Source organism: Salvelinus sp. IW2-2015, linkage group LG4q.1:29 (genome assembly GCF_002910315.2).
Source record: "Salvelinus sp. IW2-2015 linkage group LG4q.1:29, ASM291031v2, whole genome shotgun sequence".
NCBI classification, from domain to species: Eukaryota; Metazoa; Chordata; class Actinopteri; order Salmoniformes; family Salmonidae; genus Salvelinus; species Salvelinus sp. IW2-2015.
Window position 1 is genome coordinate 7345751 of NC_036842.1, and position 21457 is coordinate 7367207.

Genomic DNA, 21457 nt, shown 5'->3' on the forward strand with positions numbered 1-21457 from the left:
GAGTATGTTCTTGGGACGTTGTGTCATGGTCCGCTGAAGATTTTGCATAGTTCCCAGTTGGTCCCGGGAACTAACACTCCAAAGGTGCTTTTAACATAGTGTTTTCAACTTACATATTTGACTCTCTTTGACATTCATGATTACATTGTATATGTTTATTCATACAGTAATTATTATTTAACATTTCCTCACATGGGATTTAAACTCACGTCTTGGTTCACGGGATTCTGATCTTCCTGCTATGCCACCACGTCTGTATCAATGACTGATTTCACCTGTAGGGCTTTTCCTACACTTTGTACTTCAAAGTAAATCTCAGCTCTGTTAAAAATGCACTGAAGAAAAACGATTATATTTATCATAGTGATTCAGGAGAAACATTAAAACTGAATAATATTTCCCCCCACCAACATTAGACAACTATACAGAAAACCCTCAAATTGCTGAAATAAGTAAATTAAATCAATGAGAGAATAGTCGTAAATAACTGATAACAAGAGTGCCATCTGCACTGCTATTGTAATTAAGTGCTGTGATGGATTATAATTAATGAATGTGTAGGGGACTGCTGAATTATTGTAATTTTTTTGAATCTATATATTTTATTTATTTTTAACCCATTYTTCTCCCCAATTTTGTGGTATCCAATTGGTAGTTGCAGTCCTGTCCCATCACTGCGACTCCCGTACGGACTCGGGAAAGGCAAATGTCGAGAGCCGTGCGTCCTCCCAAACACAACCCAGCCAAGCCACACTGCTTCTTGACACAACGCCCGCTTAACCYGGAAGCCAGCCGCACCAATGTGTTGGAGGAAACACTGTACACTTGGCGACCGTGTCAGCTTGCATTGCGCCCGGCCCGCCACAGGAGTCCATGTGCGCGATGGGACAGGAACATCCCTGCCGGCCAAACCCTCCCCTAACCCGGATGACGCTGGGCCAATTGTGCGCCGCCCCATGGTTCTCCCGGTCGCGGCCGGCTGCGACAGCCTGGACCCAAACCAGGATCTCTAGTGACACAGCTAGCACTGCGATGCAGTGCCTTAGACAACTGCGCCACTCGGGAGACTGGGAAATTATACCGACTTTGTGGCACAACAGAAAGATCAGCATACCCCAAATCAAGAAGCAAATCCAACTTGGGGTCATATTGAAAAGACCGTACTAAGTGTTTATGTCAAATGTAATCATATTGTCATTGATTAAATATCTTTAAATATCGTTTTAGCTGAACAGCATATCACTTACCTTAAAAACACCATACCATTTCATTACTTTACTTATAATGGTTTGGGACACCTGGGATCATCATGTGACAAAAACCTCCAGGGACAATGACACAAYGTACCAAGAATGTCCTAAAAGCATCCTTGGGCACGTCCCCGGGACAAACAGGGAAGTAGACAAAACCATCAGGGGACCATGACACAAATTCCCAAGAACGTTCGCGGGACCTTCAGGGGACCATGACACAACGTCCTAAAAACGTCCCAAGGACAAACCGGGAATTATGAAAAGGTTCCCCAGAAAATGTTCCCTAAGGACTAGTAAAAGGAAAGTCTTGAGAACGTCCTAAAAAGTTCCTGACATGGTCCTCAGTGATGTCCTGGTTACTTACAGGGAACTAGACAAAGGTCCACMAGAGAACGTTCCCCATGGGACCATCATGCAATGTTCTCAGAACGTCAGTGGGATAACGTCGCACCGAAACCCTTAAGGGACCTAATGGGAACGTCGCCGGATGTMCTCAGGACGTCCCCTGTTTGCTGGGAACTGATTTCATMATTTGGTTTCTTGCAGCAGGCCTTGAATCTGGTCCCCCTGGACTTCCTATGTCCACACAGGCTATASACATCTTTGTGCTCAGTCCCAGAAGCAAACATATTCCTCCTCCATGCRCTAACAACAGCAGCATCCACTACCCACTAACTAGGCATGCGGCAACTTAATCAGGGGAAAAAGCCAATTGTCACCTCAACTCACTCAGTAGAGCGCTAAAAGAGACATTTGAGTTACCTTTTGAGTTATTATTTTCGACAGACATCGCTTCCATTTTCAAGACATAAATTATAGCATGTTCTTCTAGTCTGGTTTTCTCTTTCTTGGCATAAGTGTTGGTTCTGAGAGCCAAAAATAAGAAAGACAGGCTGAAAACACTGTCCATTTTATACCCACCCTCAATGATGTGGCAACATTCTTTCTACCACTCCAAGTTATTTATACAGGTTATGCCTGTGTGCACAGCGTGTTTTATTTCAATGGCGCCTTGTCAGTCAAATTGTTGATGTGGARGAAACAAAGACTGATCTTTGAAACGTCAATTGACTTATGATTATATGTTGCAGTTAGGTTTATTTTTTTTCTCCAAAATATCAGTTCACGTTTCTGACAAAGGCAGTTCAGTTCGACATTTTATGAATCGTGTGGCTTCATTCGAGAATTTTTTAATATTTAGCAATGGGATTCAATTTGGCTGTTGAGTCAAGGATTGTGTTGTAATTTCTTTTGGCCTTTTGAAGAATACATTCAAATGGAGATTTACACATTTATTTGTCAACGTTATTAAGCCAAATTATGTCAGAGGACATAGCTAATCGTTGAGCAAAAAGAAACTGAGAGAAACCTTCATTTCCAAATTTCTGTTTGGAAGGAAATTTAAGGTTCAACGACGATATAGTGGTGGTGTTGGGTTTCCCAGTTGTGACCTCTTTGGGMGGCAATATGTAGGAAACTCAGATCCACATCACTCAGTTCACAGCTGGAGTCTGCATTATTTTATTGTTGTGACGGCAATGACTATGATGGATAGAAAGCGGGAGGAGTAGGCGGCCTCACAACACACATTTTCTGAACTATTTCTGATGAGTGTGCTGATCGATGAGAAACAGGGTTTCTTTTGACACGGCTTTGACTGCCCCAGGCCTTTGAAAGCGATTCGTCTTGAACAAGCGTTGATTGGTTAAAGAGGAAAAGAGAAATGGAGGAGCTTCCGCCCCTAAAGAAGAGGAGTCTGTCATTCACAACAACCCCCCCCCCGTTAACACATCAGGCCTGTGATTTGTAGCTCTCTCTGGCCGAGGTGATAGCTAGGGGGAAGAATGTAGTTAGAATGGCCATCAAACTCAAAGATAGTAGTTAGTGACAACAGCTGGAGAGGGCGACGTGTGTTCCTTGTGTTAGTGCCCAAGGGAATCATYATTCAGCATCCTGCAAGTCCCGGGCTGCTGCGAGGGGGCAGAGCGCAAGGGGTGAAYGGGAAAGATGGAAAGGGATCACTTCTTGCTATCGTAAATCAAAGGGAAAGATTTGCACCTCGAGCAGCAGAGCAGACTTCCATGTTGACTCTGGGGAAGAGGCCTGGACTGTGGAGAGTGAGAGAGTGTGGCCCCAGTCTTTGCTAGGGGATTCCGATGATTGCTACAAATTTGGAGTATTTGTGGCCTAAATACCTTGTGAAATGAGTAATTGCATGGTTTTCTGGACTTATAATGATAGCCATCCAACCCCAAATACCCTGTGGGGCTTAAGCTTTTTGTTACTCAATTAGGTTTATAAAGTGAACTGACAGCATAAAAAAAGCCTTTTCACTCTAAACAGACAACATTATTACAGAATAATACTAAAGGCTAGTAGAGAACTATAGGTACCAGTGGACAGGATTCAGCCGCCACAGGGCTGTCCGGCAAGAACAAGTCAGAAGTCTTCAGAACAGGTTTATTGCAGATATTGGTTTACCACACCAGGTTGAGTACTGACTTCTCACAGAGTAGTGAGAGTGTATAAAAGTGGTTCTACGCAGGAATCGAAAGAAATGACAGATACAGGGCATCTCCGGAATAGCAGTATAGGCAAGATATAATGGAGGTGACCTTGGGCGAATCAATGTAGTCGGAGATGAATTCCACAAAGCCTGTCCTCTGCTCAACTCCTTTGGTGGAGTTCATCAAACTTCCTTCACCATGGAGTTGAGTTTGGTCAGCTAGACATAATGCACATACTGCATAATGTTGTATGAGTGCTAGGGAATAGCTTATACCAGGTAGGATACAGTGATAACTTAATGCCTGTGCATTGCTATAAACACTAKAATGACCAGAAAGTAATACCACAATTATAGGACTAGACACAATTCAGCATACAGGTCGAATGAATGTACACAACAGAGAATGACTGCTGATAAGCAACAATGTAATGAGAAAGAAAGTAGCTGGACTAGCAACTGAAATGTGATTGCAATTTTAACTGGGATCTGCGCATGCGCACAAGACCACGAMCTAGATGGAATAGTAACTGGCCACAAGGAAAGCTACAGGCTAAAAAGGGCTACATGTCCATAAACATGACTATGAGCATATACAGACCAGAGGAGGCTGGTRGGAGGAGCTATAGGAGGAAGGGCTCAGTGTAATCAATGGAACGTAGTCAAATGTGTTTGATGGGTTTGGTACCATTCCATTGATTCCATTCCAGCCATTACAATGAGCCCATCCTCCTATAGCTCCTCCCACCAGCCTCTACTAATACAGACAATATGAACAGAATAATATGTGTGAGCTCCACCAGACTAGCATTACTAACTAACATCTTGGCTGAACTGACTAGCAGTAGCATGACTCACATTAAAATGTATGACTCGTTACAAACATGGTAAATATCTGAACTGCCTTAGCAACACCCAACTAAGTATGCAATGACATGTCAAATAAAATAAGATTTTATTCGTCACATGCGCCGAATACAACAGGTGTRGACCTTACAGTGAAATGTTATACGGATAAGAATAAGAAGTAAAGAGTTAAAAAAGCGAGACTATATACAGGGGGTACCAGTACAGGTCAATGTGCAGGGGCACCGGTTAGTTGAGGTAATATGTACATGTGGGTAGAGTTATTAAAGTGACTATGCATAGATGATAACAACAGAGAGTAGCAGCAGTGTAAAAGAGGGGGAGSRRKRSMAATASWMWKRGTMKSSRTWKSMWTWKGWRTWSRKGWKYMKKAKKSYWWWRGGGTAGAAGCTGTTTAGAAKCCTCTTGGACCTAGACTTGGCACTCCGGTAACACTTGCCGTGCGGTAGAAGAGAGAGCAGTCTATGACTAGGGTGGCTGGAGTCTTTGACAATTTTTTGAGTCTTCTTCTGATGTTTCAGTGTTATTTGCCTCAAAGCGAGCATAGAAGTAGTTTAGCTCGTCTGGTAGGCTCGTGTCAATGGGCAGATCTCTGCTGTGCTTCCCTTTTGTAGTCTGTAATGGTTTGCAAGCCCTGCCACATCCGGCGAACATCAGAGCCGGTGTAGTACGATTCGATCTTAGTCCTGTATTGACGGTTTGCCTGTTTGATGGTTCGTCAGAGGGCATAGCGGGATTTCTTATAATCTTCCGAGTTAGAGTCCCGCTCCTTGAAAGCGGCAGCTCTAGCCTTTTAGCTCAGTGCGGATATTGCCTGTAATCCATGGCTTCTGGTTGGGATACGTGCGTACGGTCACTGTGGGGACGACGTCATCAATGCACTTATTGATGAAGCCAATGACTGATGTGGTGTACTCCTCAATGCYATCGGCGGAATCCCGGAACGTATTCCAGTCTGTKYTAGCAAAACAGTCCTGTARCTTAGCATCTGCTTCCTCTGACCACTTTTGTATTGATCTAGTCACTGGTGCTTCCTGCTTTAATTTTTTAGCTTGTAAGCAGGAATCAGGAGGATAGAATTATGGTCAGATTTGCCAAATGGAGGGCGAGGGAGAGCTTTGTATGCGTCTGTGTGTGTGGAGAGTAAAGGTGCTCCGGAGTTTATTATTATTTTTAMATYTTCTCCTTTGGTTGCACWTTTAACATGCTGATAGAAATTTGGTAAAACGGATTTAAGTTTCCCTGCATTAAAGTCCCCGGCTACTAGGRGCGCCGCCTCTGGGTGAGTTTTCTTGTTTKCTTATGGCGAAATACAGCTCATTCAATGCTGTCTTAGTGCCAGCCTCTGACTGTGGTGGTATGTAAACAGCTTATCATGAGMTGCACTACCTCAGGCGRGCGATAGCTCGAGACTTCCTTTGATATCGTGCACCAGCTGTTATTTMCAAAAATACATAGTCAGCCGCCMCTTGTCTTACCAGACGCCGCTATTCTATCCTGCCGATACAGCGTATAACCTCTTTGGGCTAGGGGGCAGTATTTTGACGTCCGGATGAAAAGCGTGCCCAAAGTAAACTGCCTGTTACTCAGGCCCAGAAGCTAGGATATGCATATAATTGGTAGATTTGGATAGAAAACACTCTAACGTTTCTAAAACTGTTAAATAATGTCTGTCAGTATAAACAGAACTGATATGGCTAGCGAAACCTCGAGGACAAACCATCCCCCCAAAGAAATTTCAGCCTACCACTGTTTCCAATGGCTGTCATGTTTACTATGAGGCAAAATCCTCCCAGATTGCCGTTCCTAGGGCTTCCACTAGATGTCAACAGTCTTTAGAAAGGGTTTCAGGCTTGTTTTTGGAAAATTTGCTAGAATTTGTAATTTTCTAAGTGGCTCTCATTTTGGCTGTAGTGTTTTTATGCCGCGTTGATGAGAGTGCGTTCTTTGTTGTTTATCTCCGGTAAAGACAATAACGATTCTCAGTCTTACATTTTATCGTTTATTTACGTGTAGGGTACCTGAGATTGATTATAAACGCTGGTTCACTTGTTTGTAGAAGTTTATTGGTAACGTTTGGGATTAATTTTGTATGCATTTTGAAAGAGGAAACCGGTGGATTATTGAATGAATTGCGCCAGCTAAACTGAGTTTTTGGGGATATAAAGAAGGACTTTATCGAACAAAATAACCATTTGTGATGTAGCTGGGACCTTTTGGAGTGCCACAGAAGAAGATCTTCAAAGGTAAGGCATTTATTAAATCGCGTATTTCTGACTTTTGTGGCGCACCTGCCTGGTTGGGGGGGGGGGAAATCATGCTTTTGTATGCGGGCGGCTGTCCTCAGATAATCGCATGGTGTGCTTTCGTCGTAAAGCCTTTTTGAAATCTGACACAGAGGCTGGATTTTCAAGAAGTTAAGCTTTATTTTGTTGTATGACATGTAATTTCATGAACGTTAAATATTTATATTTCTGTAATTTGAATTTCGCGCTCTGCAATTCACAGGATGTTGTCGAGGATGGGTCGCTAGTGGAACACCTGCGCCAGAAAGGATAAACAGCCAGCTGTATGTTGATAGTGTCGTCGTTCAGCACGACTCCATGAAGCTTAAGATATTACAGTTTTGAATGTTCCCGTTGGTAATTAACCTCTCGGGGTAGGTGGGACGCCATCGTCCCACCTGGCCAATAGCCAGGGAAAATACAGAGCGCCATATTCAAATAAAATGATATAAAAATCTAACTTTCATTAAATCACAATGTAAGATACCAAATTAAAGCTACACTCGTTGTGAATCCAGCCAACATGTCAGATTTCAAAAAGGCTTTTCGGCGAAAGCATAAGATGCTATTATCTGATGATAGCACAACAGTAAACAAGAGAGAGTAGCATTATTTCAACACTGCAGGCACGACACAAAACGCAGAAATAAAAATATAATTCATACTTAACTTTGACGAAATTCTTTTTTGGCACTCCAATATGTCCCATAACATCACAAATGGTCCTTTTGTTCGATTAATTCCGTCGATATATATCCAAAATGTCAATTTATTTGGCGCGTTTCATCTCCAGAAAACACAGCTTCCACTTGCGCAACGTCACACTAAAATATATCAAAGGTTACATGTAACTTTACAAAACATTTCAACTACTTTGTAATACACACGTTAGGTATTTTTTAAACGTTAATAATCGATCAATTTGAAGACGGGATATCTGTGTTCAATACAAAAAGAAAACAAACTGACGCAATTTTTTTGGTAATGTGCCTCTCTCAAACAATTTACTTCAAGTGACCCTCCTTTACGATGGCGTACTTCTTCATTACACAAAGGAATAACCTCAACCAATTTCCAAAGACTGGTGACATCCAGTGGAAGCGGTAGGAACTGCAAAACAAGTCCCTTAGACTCGGTGTCCCAATGAAATTCATTGAAAATTATATTTTTATTTCTGCGTTTTGGTGTCGTGCCTGAAGTGTTGAGAATATGCTACTCTCTCTGTTGTTTACTGTTGTGCTATCATCACGATAATAGCAATCTTATGCTTTCGCGAAAAGCCTTTTTGGACCTGTCACTCCAAAAGCTCTTATTCGGCCTAGGACTATGTCCGTCCTAGCTCTCTCATTAATGTCTTATTCGAAATTACGGATTGCCTTCTTATCCGCTTGTCGTCCTCTTATGCCATAGTTTGTGGTTTCTACTGACAATTGAGATGTACATTTGTTTAAGCAAATCAGCCATATCAGCTATGTTYTTTTTAAAGGCAGTAAATGAAGCTRAATTAACYGTTTCGCTGCCAGACAAGACTGCGCTGATGGGCAGGTGTAGCAGTGGTAAGGTGTTGGAACTGCTGTTGGGACAGCTTTATGTAGGCCCTAACAGTTTGTGGCCACTGTTTGTCACCGTTATATAGCGCAATTAATTTATTGTTTAGTGTTGTGTWGTGGCTTTGCTGGCATGCATCCCACATGTTGTTTGTTTTGCCCCACCAAGATTTACATGCTAAAATCCCACTGGCCATACACACTAGAGGTCGACCGATTATGATTTTTCAACGCCGATACCGATTATTGGAGGACCAAAAAAGCTGATACCGATTAATCGGCCGATTTATTATTATTTTTTAAACTTAAAAAAAAAAACGTTTTTATTTATTTGTAATAGTGACAATTACAACAATACTGAATGAACACTTATTTGAACTTAATATAATACATCAATAAAATCTATTTAGCCTCAAATAAATAATGAAACATGTTCAATTTGGTTTAAATAATGCAAAAACAAAGTGTTGGAGAAGAAAGTGCAATATGTGCCATGTAAGAAAGCTAACGTTTAAGTTCCTTGCTCWGAACATGAGAACATATGAAAGCTGGTGGTTCCTTTTAACATGAGTTTTCGATATTCCCAGGTAAGAAGTTTTAGGTTGTAGTTATTATAGGAATTAAAGGACTATTTATCTCTATACGATTGGTATTTCATATACCTTTGACTATTGGATGTTCTTATAGGGACTTTAGTATTGCCAGTGTAACAGTATAGCTTCCATCCCTCTCCTCGCCGCTACCTGGGCTCGAACCAGGAACACATYGACAACAGCCACCCTCAAAGCAGCGTTACCCATGCAGAGCTAGGGGAACAACTACTCCAAGTCTCAGAGCGAGTGACGTTTGAAATGCTATTAGCGCGCACCCCGCTAACTAGCTAGCCATTTCACATCGGTTACACCAGCCTAATCTCGGGAGTTGAACAGCGCAATGCTTGAAGCATTGCGAAGAGCTGCTGGCAAAACGCACGAAAGTGATGTTTGAATGAATGCTTACGAGCCTGCTGGTRCCTACCATCGCTCAGTCAGACTGCTCTATCAAATCATAGACTTAATTATAACATAATAAAACACAGAAATAGGAGCCTTAGGTCATTAATATGGTCGAATCCGGAAACTATCATTTCGAAAACAAATGTTTATTCTTTCAGTGAAATACGGAACCGTTCCGTATTTTATAAAACGGATGGCATCCCTAAGTCTAAATATTGCTGTTACATTGCACAACCTTCAATGTTATGTCATAATTACGTAAAATTCTGGCAAATTAGTTCGCAATGAGCCAGGCGGCCCAAACTGTTGCATATACCCTGACTCTGCGTGCAATGAACGCAAGAGAAGTGRCACAATTTCACCTGGTTAATATTGCCTGCTAACCTGGATTTCTTTTAGCTAAATATGCAAGTTTAAAAATATATACTTCTGTGTATTGATTTTAAGAAAGGCATTGATGTTTATGGTTAGGTACACGTTGAAGCAACGACAGTCCTTTTTCGCGAATGCGCACCGCATCGATTATATGCAACGCAGGACACGCTAGATAAACTAGTAATATCATCAACCATGTGTAGTTATAACTAGTGATTATGATTGATTGATAGATTTTTTTTTATAAGATAAGTTTAATGCTAGCTAGCAAACTACCTTGGCTTCTTACTGCATTCGCGTAACAGGCGGGCTCCTCGTGAGGCGGGTGGTTAGAGCGTTGGACTTGTTAACCGTAAGGTTGCAAGATTGAATCCCTGAGCTGACAAGGTAAAAATATGTCGTTCTGCCCCTGAACAAGGCAGTTAACCCACCGTTCCTAGGCCGTCATTGAAAATAAGAATGTGTTCTTAACTGACTTGCCTAGTTAAATAAAGGTGTAAAAAAATCGGCGTCCAAAATTACCGATTTCCRATTGTTATGAAAACTTGAAATCGGCCCTAATTAATCGCCCATTCCGATTAATCGGTCGACCTCTAATACACACCAAGTAGTGAAAGGTGAAGTACAGTTACAGTATCATGATTTCAAGATGCGCTAAATAGGCCTCATACTTGTGTAATACGTGCTGAATACCATTTCTCCCCTCTGGATGATCAAGTCGCAAACATACCAGCCTCTCTCAGACAATGGCCCAGTGTTCCAGCCAGCAGCGTTCGTACAGTACTATGGCAGCTCTTAATAGATGACAGGCCCAGACGCAGGAGGTATGTCCGTGACGCGTTAYGTTGTTTGTTTTGTCCCCTCTGTGTGTCCCGTCTTGTCGGGGCCTGGGGACATTACCCACGAGTCAGAGTTACCATAACTCCAGAAGCCAGGTGACTGAGGCTGCCTGCCTGCCATCTCAGTCTGTGACATCAGAGGGCTGTTGTGGAAGTAAGTGTGCAGATGAACTAGGTAGGGATGCTTTTATTTGCTCACCCATCTACACACAATACCCAATCATGACAAGGTGAAAACCTGTTTTTAGACATTTTTGCAAATTTCTTGAAAATGAAATGAAACGGAAATATCTCATTATTCACACCCCTGAGTCAATACTTTGTGGAAGCACCTTTGGCAGAGCCCTGCTTATGCTTGCCTTGCACTTCACCTCCCCAGTCAGTCACGTAAGTCAGCAAAGCTTTCAAATTATTTCATGTCGGGAACGGTTCATTTCCACAAATATGTCAAAGCAAAGACATGAACCATTGGAAGAACAAATTAATGATATGTACCCATTTGAATATTGAAGAATTTAACTTATAGTACCCAATTGTCATATTTATTTAATGACACCAATATAAAAAAATGACTCAGAAAAGGGAAAGTGACCCAGTAAAATACTACTTGAGTAAAAGTCTAAARGTATTTGGTTTTAAATATACTTAAGTATCAAAAGGAAAATGTAATCGCTAAAATGTACTGAAGTATCAAAAGTAAAAGTATAAATCATTTCAAATTCCTTATATTCCGCAAACCAGCCGGCACAATTGTCTTTTTTATTTGATTTACAATGAAGCATTTGTGTTTAGTGAGTCTGCCAGATCAGATGCAGGAGTGATGACCAGGGATGTGCTATTGAGAAGTAGTGCTTGAATTGGGTGTCAGGGAAAATGTATGGAGAAAAAGTAGATCATTTTCTTTAGGAATGTAGTGAAATAAAAGTAAAAGTTGTCAAATATATAAATAGTAAAGTACAGATACCCCCMAAAATGACTTAAGTAGTACACCACTGCTAAAGATAGTACTTAAGTACTTTACATCACTGCTAATAAATTCCTCATGAGCTTAGTTTAACTGTCGTACCCCATCAGAACCCCACATGTTTTTGTTTTATTCCAATGGTTGTCAATAAAGTAAATGTAAGCATACTATATAGCCTTAAAACATTGTTAAAAATATCATTTTGATATCATGGATGATCAGTCCTTGCATCCATAGCTTTGTATATGAATTTGAGAGTGGTTACATTTCTTCAGTCCCATCCCTCAGCTTATTGTTTCAACTGCAGATTGCCCACTTTAGCTTATAGAATTGCTTGGAGATTCTCCTTCACTCCCAAGGGCTGCATGTGGATTTTGACCTAGTATGGAAACAGTGTTGGAACGCTTTGATCCATGATCTACAGTCAGGTCCAAAATTATTGGCACCCTTGATAAAGATGAGCAAAAAAGATTGTATAAAATAAATAATACTAAGCTATATTGTATGCTTCAAAAAAATTGAAAATTATAATATTTTATACTAATACAATTGCTCAGAGAAATAGATGTGTTTTTAATAGGGGGGGTTATTGACACCCCTATTTTCAATACCTAACCTTGCGACGATAACGGCACTGAGCCTTTTCAAAATGTTTCATGAGATTGGAGAACACATTGGGAGGGATCTTAGACCATTCCTCCATTCATAATCTTTCCATATCCTTGATATCCTTTGTCTGCGCTTATGGACTGCCCTCTTCAATTCCAACCACAAGTTTTCAATAGTGTTCAAGTCCGCAGACTGAGATTATCGCGACTCAGGAGATGACCCATATGTAGACATGGGAGGCGGATAGTACAGTCCTCAGATGATTTATTAGAAACACAGGGCAGGCAGAGGTTCGTGATCAGGTCAGTCAGGCAGGTACAGGATGGCAGGCAGGGTCAGGGCAGGTAGAAAGGTCAGAACCGGGAAAAACTAGGAAATAACTAGAGAAACAGGAAGGCGGGAAAGAACGCTGGTAAGACCTGACAAGATAAGGCGAACAGACAAACAGAGAACACAGGTATAAAAACACAGGGTCAGATGTTGATAATTGGATTGTTTGAGTCCTGATGCTATCACCTCTTAGCATCCGACTGCTCTTATGCCTCATTTAGCTCGATTAGATGGCACCACCTCTTCACTTGACGTCAATGGGTGCAATAATATTAACAACCAGGGTTTTTCTATTCTTTTTTTGGGCGACACCTGTAGGGGGGGTGGAGACACCTGTAGGGGGGGTGGAGACCAAGCACAAAGACAGGTGAAACAGATCAGGGTGTGATTTTGAGATCAATTAACCATTTCTTTAGGAATTGTGATATGTGCTTGGGGTTATTGCTAGAAGATCCACTTGCGGCCAAGTTTCAGCCTCCAGGCAAAGGCAACCGTGTTTTGGGCTAAAATGTGCTGTTACTGGTTAAAGCTCATGATGCCGTTGACCTTAACAAGGGCCTCAGGACATTAAAGATATACCACCATATTGTACAGTATGTATGGGGTTCATTTCTGCTTATGCATGCTTATTTCAACCCCAAACCCACCACTGGTGTGCGTGGCCAAAGAACTCACTCATCCAGCAAATGTAAATGCCTGGAGTTTGCTAAAAGGCATTGGCACTTGGACTGGAAACGGTGATATGGTCATATGACATTAAATTAGTGCTCTTTGGTCACCACACTAGTGGTGGGTTTGGTGTCAAAATAAGGATGTAAATGTAAAATATGGTGGTGGATTAAGGGCACTACATTCTACAGTGTTTTGATGTTGTATTCTGTATCCTCACTTGGCAAATTACTAAGGTTAATTTCAGTGTACAGATAACGAATTAAAGTATTAAGTAGACCTACTACTGTGCCTTTGTAAGTATTGTTGTGCTTGAATAATACAAGGTATATCCACTTATTTGAGGCAAAAATGTAGAGCCACTTGGTTTTCTCATTTAAACCCTCCTTGCCCAGAGGTATACTTTCCCTGAGCAGTCTCCATCCAGTCTCAAGGCTGAATTTGAAGAATTCAGCCGGTTTTCCCCCGTTTTTTTTTCATTGGGAACATTTACACTATGTTGGATGTGGCTGGYTCTGACGCAGAGCAGAAAGAGAGGGGTCTCATGGCAGAAGAAAGGGGTTTCCTTGTTAAACTCGGAGCCCATCAGTCATCCTGCTGGATCTGTTAGCCATGCAGTAGTGGATCTTTCCCTCAAATCAGATCAATTGAGTTTGTGTTTGTCACTGTGACCCGATGACGGGTCCCTCTCTCTGAGCTATCTCTTACTAATGACGACGCAGAGCTTCAGATGGTTTTTACATGTTGGATGTTTTTTCCTCTGCATTGTGTCTGATAGTGTTTTTTGCTATTGTCACTGCTTAATGTGATACATTAACTAGGCTAACTGTAAATGAACTGCTAAATAACTAACTGTATTAACTTCCTGTAGAAGACAAAAAGACAGACAGACAGCGGGGCAATGCCTTAGTATATCAAAGTTTGCTAACCGACTATTAACTAACAATTAACTGACTGTTAACTAACTAGTACCTTACTGTGTCCCTATAGAAGAGAAGAAGCCAGGCAGCGAAGCGGTGGCGGAGTACCTGGAGGGCAAGCAGAAATATGAAGACATGAGGAAACAGAAACTGAAGAAGGGATCCAGCAGAGAAGCACAGGTAACAGAGGAGTCATTATTCCAAACTGTGTCAGCTGTCATTTACTCTCTACACATATTACATTTTAGTTATTTAGCAGACGCTCTTATCCAGAGCGACTTTCAGTAGTTAGTGCGTACATTTTCATACTGGTCCTCATTGAGGTCAGTTGGAGCTCTGGGATTATAAGTGTAAGTATAAGTGTTGATGACATTAATGATGACGTCTTTCAGTCAAACGCATATAAATGACCAGCAGTGCATTTTTTTCTTGATACAACGGGGTTGAGGTGAAAGTCTAAGACTTAGATGAGCGTTAGATCTTAAGATTTTGTTTTGTTAGTGACCCAGATCTCCCAGTGACCGTTAAGCTGATTGTCTTGTAGACAATGGCGCTGCTGGACCAATTCAAGTCCAAGCTGTCTTCAGCCATCACTGAGACCTCCGAGGCCCCTGAGGAGGCCCCAGAGGAGCTGGCAGAGGACGACGACAAAGGATGGTACGTTATGGTTAGCGTTCTGGCGGTCATGATATTTTGTCAGCCGGTGATTGTCATGCAAATGACTGCCGGTCTCAAGGTAATTGACCGTTAATTAACATAAAATATCCCAGACATTTAGCATCTCCGGGCTTCCACACACAGCCTACAAGCCAATGATGTGAACCTTTGGAACATTTACATTTGAAAAAGTTCAATAAATCCATTTAATATAGCCAACACCATCACAATAAAACCATTATTTATTTTAGGCAGGTCTAAAGAAACATGATTTGAAGAAAATGTACCCTATTTCAGAAGAACAGAATAGCATATTCTGAGTCGTCCTTATGTTAGACCCTGCTCTGGCTATGCCATATGGCTGTGGGCTACACTAGTTAATTTAGCAGGCAATATTTGCTTATAATTCCTGTGGCATTATTTTATATTATTTTATGGTAAGAAGAATACAATTGAACATAGCTGAATAAATTAAGGATATTTTTCCCAAACGATTTACGAGGAAGTTCGCACAAGCGACTATTCTCTGTTGAGCGTTTAACAAAGAAACAGTTCCTCCTATATGCATAATTTAGAGTTATTTATGCAACTTTAGTTACGATACAAACTCTCTTTAAGGGTTCATCTGAGCGTTCGGTCCTAACAACATCAGTCAAGCACCCAAGCTAACTGGCTAACGTTAGTGTACTTCCAGACACAAATGAGAGAACARCTCACTGACSATTTTACTCGCCCTAGCAGAGCTGGWTAGGCTGTTTTCATATTATCCAGAGCTTGCAACAATTTACGTTTTTTTTTTTTGTCAACGTTTACTGACACCGGCCATATTTAACAGGTGTTGAGAGTTYGTAAATTTCGTCAGTTATTCTGCGCTCTCRGACGAGAGTGCTCTGAAATCGGAGTAGATAGCCAGAGCGAATTTACTAGCTACGTCTATCAACAGTTGTCGCAGTGACATTCTATTGAAATGGTTACTTGCAAACAGCTAGCTAGGTAAACAATGAACCATAATAGCTAGCTAGGTAAACAATGAACCATAATTCTAACTCATGACGTTACTACCCTGCATTAATCTGCAGGTAGCTAACCAACCAGGTTCAATGTTAGCTAGTTAACATTAGGCTATAACTAGCAAAGCAAATGGCTCTGAGATACGAATAATAAGATCATACACGTAACGTTAGCTAGCGAGCCAGCCAACTAATGTTAGCTGGCTAGCTAACAGTACACTTTACACTTTAACTTGAAATGAAAATTACTTTCTGCCAAATTAGAAACGTGTAATATCTGAAAATGTAGCTAGCAGTGACATTCTATTGAAATTAATACTTGCATAGTGGAGTCTTTTGATAAGACATGTAGCTAGCTAAACAATGAACCATAATCCCAAATCATGATAATGGAGAGCAACACTTATGCAGTTCTACTACACAATATATATATWTTTTTTTWAAGCAGGATTACCTACATATACTGACCAGCTCAAATAGACAGAAGAGTGCTATATGGCAGACCAATCCGAACTCATGTCTCGRCATGTCCAGCCATTCAKTATCTCAGCCAATCATAGCTAGCGGGAAGGTTGCTTACTTTTTCTRTGGCTAAACCAACTAGGCTCATAATTTAACAATTGTATTCGTATTTACATATGGCATACAAGTTTGTTATTAAGGCACATGAAAGTTCACATGTTCCAGAAGGCATTTCTGCCCAAAAAAACACATTTTGAAGAAGAAAAAAGTTTTAGTTCAAATGTGTTCCTGTGAAGTAGTGACCCGCGACATACGCCTAGTTTCCTGAAACTAGTCACAAATATCTACATAAATATGACAGATCTTSCTTCTTTTGCCTGTTTTGTTTGTTTAATATACAACAGCAATATGTTGGATAAAGCAATTTTACAGATTCGGCTATTTTTWGATTYTGTTATGCTGYAATAAAGGCTTTACAAAGGTTTTTCGTTAGAACAGACTGSTATTACTTACAATTTAWTTCGTGTTTACACTGTTCMYAACAGGCAGAAAAATAATACTGTAATCTAACAGCACCTGTTTGTCACACATAATATGCACGYAGGTCTCGCTACTATTTTTAACACAGTGTGACCATCGGGCTCTTTCTTGAGTCATTTTTGTGTCTCCATTATTTAATCAAACYGTGTGCTTAAAGCAYCAAACAAGCTCAGTGCATATGTAGTTGATTTTATTCAAACACACATGGTCTGTCAGGATGACTCTCGGTCAACCAAGATTWYTTTTWAGTCGGGAACAGCCTTACTTGCAATAAGTCCTAAGCAAAGTGTCCCACTGGGCACAGAAGTCAGTTCAACATCTAGTTTTGATTTACATTTGGATGAGTTGTCAACTAACGTGAATTCAACTTGAAATCAACAAAAAATGTCACCGTGTCATTGGATTTAGGTTAAAAGTTGGGGATGAAAAGACGGAAATGCCCTTACGTCGAGGACTTTTTGCAGATCCAACCAGTTTTCCACGTTGATTCAACATCATGACATTGATGGAATAGGGTGCCATTCAGGACGAGCCCTACTGTTGTTACCAGTTCTAGTGGGCCAGCCCCCCCCTCCCCCCCCTATCCTGTAACAGATATGTTATGTCTGTTAATGGCCAGTCATAACACAGGCCTGAGGAGCTGCTCCTTAACGACTTGACACACTGTTGAACTTTATACAGTGGATCAACACACTCTGACGGCTCTAGATTATATACAGTGCATTCGGAAAGTATTCAGACCCCTTGACTTTTTGGCTGGGGTCTTTGACAATTTTTAGGGCCTTCCTCTGACACCGCCTGGTGTAGAGGTCCTGGATGGCAGGAAGCTTAGCCCCAGTGATGTACTGGGCTCTACGCACTACGTACGCACTACGTACACACTATAAAATAAAAACTATCACATTTACATAAGTATTCAGACCCTTTACTCAGTACTATGTTGAAGCACCTTTGGCAGCGATTACAACCTTGAGTCTTCTTGGGTATGACGCTACAAGGTTGGCTCACCTGTATTTGGTGAGTTTCTCCCATTCTTCTCTGCAGATCCTCTCAAGCTCTGTCAGGTTGGATGGGGAGCGTTGCTGTACAGCTATTTTCAGGTCTCTCCAAAGATGTTCGATTGGGTTCAATGTCAGGCTCTGGCTGGGCCACTCAAGGATTCAGAGACTTGTCCCGCTGCCACAACCATGCTTCACTGTAGATAGAGATGGTGCCAGGTTTCCTCCAGACGTGACATTCAGGCCAAAGAGTTCAATCTTGGTTTCATTAAACCAGAGAATCTTGTTTCTCTTGGTCTGAGAGACTTTAGGTGCCTTTTGGCGAACTCCAAGCGGGCTGTCATGTGCCTTTTACTCAGGAGTGGCTTCTGTCTGGCCACTCTACCATAAAGGCCTGATTGGTGCAGTGCTGCAGAAATGGTTGTCCTTCTGGAAGGTTCTCCCATCTCCACAGAGGAACTCTAGAGCTCTGTCAGACTGACCATCGGTTTCTTGGTCACCCCCCAGACCAAGGCCCTTCTCCCCCGATTGTTCAGTTTGGCCCGGCGACCAGCTCTAGGAACAGTCTTGGTGGTTCCAAACTTCTTTCATTTAGAATGATGGAGGCCACTGTGTTCTTGGGGACCTTCAGAGCTGCAGAAATGTTTTGGTACCCTTCCCCATATCTGTGCCTTGTCACAATCCTGTCTCGGAGCTCTTTGACAATTCCTTTGATAGACAGGTGTGTGCCTTTCCAAATCATGTCCAATCAATGGAATTTACCACAGGTGAACTACAATCGAGTTGTAGAAACATCTCAAGGATGATCAATGGAAACAGGATGCACCTGATCTCAATTTTGAGTCTCATAGCAAAGACTCTGAATACTTATGCAAATAAGGCATTTCTGTTTTTTATTTTGTTTCTACATTTGCAAACATTTCTGAACCTATTTTCGCTTTGTCATTATGGGGTATTGTGTGTAGATTGATGAGGGAAAAAATGTGTATAATCAATTGAACAAAGTCAAGGGGTCTGAATACTTCCCGAACGCACTGTAGATGTAGCTATGGCCTGGGTGCCAGCCTTAGGTTTTAGTTTCTGTACTCTCAGAGAAACACAGACTGCCAGCCAGGTGAAAAGATTGCTCTAACATGGGCATGTTGATTTCTCTCTACTTTGACATACTTTGTTTTGTCTTAGTAGGCTTGGCTCATTGTGTGTGTGTGTGTGTGTGTGTGTGTGTGTGTGTGTGTGTGTGTGTGTGTGTGGTGTGTGTGTGTTGTGTGTGTGTGTGTGTGTGTGTGTGTGTGTGTGTGTGGTGTGTGGTGTGGCCGCGGCGGCGGATGGACGCGTTGCGACTACCTGTGTGTGTCTTCATGAGTACAGATGTGTGTGTTGTAAAGGCCGTTCCCGACCCCACAGCTCTACAGTAATAGTGGATGCCACTTTCTCTACCATCTAGGCCTTATACCAGGAATGAAGGGTTTGTCTGTGTCCCTAATCTGTGTTTTACACAAGACAACATTGAGTTGCCACTGTGTAAGAAACTAGCACATTAGGAAGTATAGGGATGTTTCTCTAAGGTTTTAGTGTGTGCAGGCTGAAGCTATAGAATGTGATGTACACTACAGTTAGGAGGACACTGTTCAGTACTGTAGTCTGTTGGCTCGCACCGCTCCTTCTGTCAGACAAATCAGATGCATATGGAATTCCATTTTTTTCTCCCCCGGCCGGTCACATTTATGGTCTATTTCGGTTCTATTTTTCAATTTGATTACCTCCTCAAGATGGATTGTGTTTTGACGTTTCTCCTCTCTGCTGCTGATGTGTTTTCAACGTCCTGCTGTGTCCTGACCAGAACAGAGAGCCTCACCGCAGTACTGACGACTCACTGAGAGCGAGACGCAGAGACACAGAGGGAGAGGGAGGGAGGGCTCCAGCCTACAGGAAACAAGCTAGCTAACACATTGCCCTGTGGAGCGGCTCCTGCTGGGAGTTAAAACACGGCCGTGTGTCTGTGTATTGGCACCTGACGCCGTGCCAATACTTCAGATATACCAGTTTATTGAAGGCAATGAAGACAGCAGTGTGTGTGTGTTTGCAGAGCCTGGTCTCTCTGCCGTTTCCCTCAGTGGGCAGACAGAGCCACAGTCAGGAAATCAGCTTTTACATCGTGTTTTCCTCTCCCATTCTGATTTTCACCAACAGACCTCTGAGTCTCTCTCTCAGACCTCAATATATAGAGAGCGAGAGAGAGTCAGAGGGCTGAAATGAATCCCATGTGTTTGAACTTCGAGGAAAGTGTCTGTGTGAGAGATTTAGAATAACAAAACCTGTAGTTGCTATTAGTCTCAGCCAGCCAGGCCCCCAGCTCAGTCTCACTGTTTGGCCCCCGCCAGCCAGCTAGGTATGAGACAGGAGGAGGCGGAGGGAAGACAGGGGCACAGTAGCCTAGCAGTCCCAGGCTGTGTCCCAAAAGGCACCCCGGGTCCCAAATGGTGCCCAGGGCTCTGGTAAGAAGTAGTGCACTATATAGGGAATAGGGTGTCATTTGGGCTGCAGACCTAATCTAGAACAACACCCGCCAGCCACGCACTAGCGTAGGATGTCTGTGCCACTCTGCGAGCTCTGGTACAGGAACTATTGGGTTACTACAGGTCAGACTCCCCAAGTCAAGTCTGGGCCAGGGGACTGTAAACTATTCTGTCTGGGTCTACAAACGTTATACTTTCTAGATCGCTCTGCTAACACACACACACACACACACACACACACACACACACACACACACACACACACACTCTCTCTCACTCCAAGAAGCCAGCCATAGAGCCTCTGTCGCCCCACCCCTACCCCTCCCTCTTTCCTCCCTCTTTTCAGAAAGCGAAAGAAAAACAAATAGAGGAAAGGCTTCTGAGTTCTGAGGCTTCTGGGTAGAGAGTGGGTTTGATAAGCAGACTGGAGCGCTGAATGGTGGGAGCCCAGAGCCTGGCACACATACACATATACAGTGCCTTCAGAAAGTATTCACACCACTTGACTTTTTCCACATTTTGTTGTTACAAAGTGGAATAAATATGTATTTTATTGTCACTTCTATTCACTCTGTCATTTAGGTTAGTACTGTGGAGTAACTACAGTGTTGTTGATCCATCCTCAGTTTTTTCCTATAACAGCCATTAAACTGTAACTGTTTTTAAGTCACCGTTGGCTTCATGGTGAAATCCCTGAGTGGTTTCCTTCCTCTCCGGCAACTGAGTTAGGAAAAACACCTGTATCTTTGTAGTGACTGGGTGTATTGATTCACCATTCAAAGTGTAATTAATAACTTCACCATGCTCAAAGGGATATTTAATGTCTGCTTTTTTTTTTGAGGCATTGAGGCATTGGAAAACCTCCATGGTCTTTGGCGTTGCATCTGTGTTTGAAACTCACTGCTCAACTGAAGGACCTTACAGATACTTGTATGTGTGGGGTACAGAGATAGGGTAGTCTTTCAAAAATCTTGTTACTATTTTTGCACACAGAGTGTGTCTATGCAATTTATTATGTGACTTCTTAAGCACATTTTTACTCCTGAACTTATTTAGGCTTGCCATAACAAAGGTGTTGAATACTTATTGACTCAAGACATTTGAGMTTTTCATTT

General features: G+C 42.0%; 1 protein-coding gene across 1 annotated transcript in view; it reads left to right on the forward strand.

Moving 5' to 3' along the window:
• Positions 1-21457, forward strand: part of LOC111961335 (spliceosome-associated protein CWC27 homolog) — a 49169-nt gene that overhangs the window by 21848 nt on the left and 5864 nt on the right. The window contains exons 12-13 of the mRNA XM_023983513.2: positions 14230-14339; positions 14704-14816. Coding sequence (XP_023839281.1) covers positions 14230-14339; positions 14704-14816 — 223 coding nt within the window. The remainder of the gene's footprint in view (positions 1-14229; positions 14340-14703; positions 14817-21457) is intronic.